This window comes from Microtus ochrogaster, chromosome 5, assembly GCF_000317375.1.
Source record: "Microtus ochrogaster isolate Prairie Vole_2 chromosome 5, MicOch1.0, whole genome shotgun sequence".
Classification (NCBI taxonomy): Eukaryota; Metazoa; Chordata; class Mammalia; order Rodentia; family Cricetidae; genus Microtus; species Microtus ochrogaster.
The window spans coordinates 64049756-64053320 of NC_022012.1; the positions used below are offsets into that span (position 1 = coordinate 64049756).

Consider the following 3565-nt stretch of genomic DNA (forward strand, 5'->3'; position numbering starts at 1 on the left):
TAAAAAAAAAAAAGAAATTGGATCCTGTTTTTATTTTTAAGTTTTATAGATTTTCTAGGGTTTCAGTGCATGCATGCATGTGTGTGTTGTGTGCATGTGTGTTATGCACATGTGTATATGCACGCAGGTGGTTGATTGGTTTGGATTTTGTTTTGTTTTTTCATGCCAGACTAGCCTGGAGCCTATGCCCATGCTGGCTTCTGGTCCTCCTTCCATAGTTTCCCAGGTGCACGTACTGGCTTTGGGGGAGCCTAGGCAGTTTGGATGCTCACCTTACTAGACCTGGATGGAGGTGGGTGGTCCTTGGACTTCACACAGGTCAGGGAACCCTGATTGCTCTTCGGGCTGATGAGGAAGGGGGACTTGATCGGGGGAGGGAAATGGGAGGTGGTGGTGGGGAGGAGGCAGAAATCTTTAATAAATAAATAAATAATTCTCAACTAGCTTCATTTAAATATTGGTTCAGAATTGCTCCTTGAAAGAACTGAGCCATTGTGCACTCAGGAGTCGGAGGTGAGGGGATTATGAGGTCCAGGCCAGTCTAGGCCACATAGAAAGTTCTAGGCCAGTCTCAGCCACATGGTGAAATTCTGTCTCAGAATAAAACAACAACAACAACAACAAAAGGAGCTGTTTTATTTTCAGAGATGGGGAGATTTCTCAGTAATTCTTCCTTTCTGGTGTGTATTTTGTTGATGTTGGTTTTCACCTGACTGTCCACTTCAGTCGCACATGCGTTACCTAATGCTTGACAGGCAAAGGTAGTGAATTAGTAGAAATGAGTAAGAGCAGTAGACATGAATAACAAAACGTGTGTGTGTCTATGTTTTTTTTTTTCAGGGAAAATTTTTATCCCCAAACAGAAACCTGTGCAGACTTTCACAGAAGATAACATATCTCTTGATCCAGAGTTAGAAGAAGCTTTGACAAGTGCCTCTGACACAGAACTGTGTGACCTTGCAGGTGAGCAGAGTTTAAGTGAGGCTAGTGTGGGGAGAGCCATGCAGGGTGCACCTGTGTGTGTTTTACAAACACTTTGTACTTTACACAGTAAACTTGACGGTAGGATTCTTTTAAGTACTCTCTATGGTGGAATTTTATGTTGATAAAATTTATTTGATAATTTTTCCTATGTTGCTATTTTAAATTCTTCCTAACAACAAAAGCCATGTCACCAGCTGGTGAACCTGTCCTATCTGTACACTAGAAACAGACTTCATGGTCGACTTCTTTCCTGTTTGTTTCATGGAGAGGGAATAGAAATCAAAAGCTGTATTCATGTCCCCAACTTGTCAGAGTGACATGTAGGAGGAAGACCCACCTACCAGAGAGCTCTAAGAACCGATATGTTTGAAAGTGGAGTGAAGGCTCTTGAGAAGGACCCCAGAAAGGGGCAGAGTGAGGTGTGATGTCACAGCAAGAGAAGGTGGTATTTTCTTGAGGGACAAAGGACTGGTGGGTTTGTAAATGGTACCTTCATCAGAAGGTGTTACATTACCTTCAATGAAAGAACAATACTTTTAGTATAGTCAAATGCAGACCATGCCCACCTTTGGTGTTTTGTTCCTAGAGATCTGGATAGTGACCAGCAAGGAGATCTTTTCTGTTTTCTCTTTTAGCCACCAGGAGAAGCTAAGCATAGCTTTCCTTTTAAGGTCAGCCTGGCTCACGTTGTTGTCTAAATCTAAAGATGCTGGGAGGTAACAAGGGGATTGATGAAAGTGAATGGAGCATTGTCAGTGATTTCTGACTGCACCAACCCCACCCTCTTGTTTGCTATGTAAAGTCCATTTTCAGTTTAATAGAAAAATGTCTTGAGAATGTTCAAAATACTAAAAAATATTTTTGTTTGCAAACTGGGTACTGGGCACACATCTATAGTCACAGCTACTTGGAAGGCTTGAGGCAGGAGGACTGCTTCTGTAAAAACGAAAATGTTGAGTAAATTAGGAATATGGGGAGGGGACCATGAGAAAGGGTAAAAGGGGAGGGGAGAAAACGGGAGGGGAGCAGAGAAAAATATATAGCTCAATAAAAGTAATTTTTTTTAAAAAATGAAAAAGTTTAGAGCAGGTAGAAGTAGAAACTAACTCTGTTCTCTCTGCAGCTATCCTTGGGATGCACAATCTGATTACAAACACTCAGTTCTGTGATGTGGTGGGAAGCAGTAATGGTGTTGACCAAGAACATTTTTCAAGTGAGTAATTAACAGCCTTGAGAGTTCCAATCCTTTGTCATGTATGTTTTGCTTCTTCCATGTATTAACTTCGATATTTGTTATACCAAAGATCCTGTGTGTATGTGCCTGTGTGTGCCTATGTATGTGCCTATATGTATGCATTTTGACTTGGTGAATATTGTAGGGAGTTGGCAAATGCTTAAACCAAATTAGTCCCTCATTTTTGGAAACCGTTAAGACTGATCGTTGAACTATGTGTGCTATGGTGCTACACACCCTTGATCTCAGCACTAGAGTCTAAAGCAAGAGAATTCCAAGTTCTAGACAGCCTTGGTTACATGACAGAACTGTGTCTCAGCATGAGAGGGAGGGAAAATGAAGAGATGAGCTGGTTCGGGAATTGGCCTGGTCTATTCACTTATAGTTCCCCAGGAACCTTTCATAGAACTGTGGCATCCCATTGAACAGATACTGTTTTAAAAGTCAAAACTACTTTGTTACTTTTTAAAAAATATAACCCAAATGTAGGGTTTTTTCTCTTTCTTTTTTTTTAAACTTTGGGGACCTGCCACTCAGATCCCAAATAAATACAGGGAGACTTATTCTTACTTATGAATGCCCGGGCTTAACTTGACTTGTTTCAAGCCAGCTTTTTTCTAACTTAAATTATCCCATTTCTCTTTAACTATGTTTTGCCTCTGGGCTTTTTAAAAAATATTTATTTATTTATTTATTTATTTATTATGTATACATTATTCTGTCTGTGTTAGCCTGCAGGCCAGAAGAGGGCACCAGACCCCATTACAGATGGTTGTGAGCCACCATGTGGTTGCTGGGAATTGAACTCGGGACCTTTGGAAGAAGAGGCAATGCTCTTAACCTCTGAGCCATCTCTCCAGCCCCCGCCTCTGGGCTTTTTACCTTGCTGTTTTTCTTTTTTCTTTTTCTTTTGGTTTTTCGAGATATAGTTTCTCTGTAACAGTCCTGGCTATCCTGGAACTCAATTTTGTAGACCAGTCTGGCCTCGAACTCACTGAGATCTGCCCACCTCTGCCTCCCAAGTGCTGGGATTAAAGATGAGCTCCACCACCGCCCATTTTTTTTTTTTTAATTTTGGCCCTTTTTAATGCTATATATCTTTCTTTCCTTCTTGTTCTGTGGCTGGCTGTGTGGTGGGGCGGCTGCTCCTGGTGTCCTCTTCCCTTCTCCTTTTCTCGCTCCTCGTTCTTCTTTCAAGCCTAGATTTCTCCTATTTATCTCTCTGCCTGGCAGCCCTGCCTATCCCTCTCCTGCCTAGCTATTGGCCTTCCATCTCTTCATTAGACCAGGCAGGTATTTTATACAAAGTAACACAGCTTTACAGAGTCAAACAAATGCAACATAAAA

At 41.4% G+C, this 3565-nt stretch overlaps 1 protein-coding gene across 2 annotated transcripts in view; it reads left to right on the top strand.

Annotated features, from left to right (window-relative positions):
* The window catches only part of Tmod3 (tropomodulin 3), a 64306-nt gene that overhangs the window by 44918 nt on the left and 15823 nt on the right, over positions 1–3565 (top strand). For both annotated transcript variants that reach the window (XR_003376957.1, XM_005347620.3), the window contains exons 4-5: positions 841–963; positions 2108–2197. Coding sequence is in view for 1 of the 2 variants with exons in the window: in XM_005347620.3 (XP_005347677.1) it covers positions 841–963; positions 2108–2197 (213 nt within the window). In the remaining variant the exon portion in view is untranslated. The remainder of the gene's footprint in view (positions 1–840; positions 964–2107; positions 2198–3565) is intronic.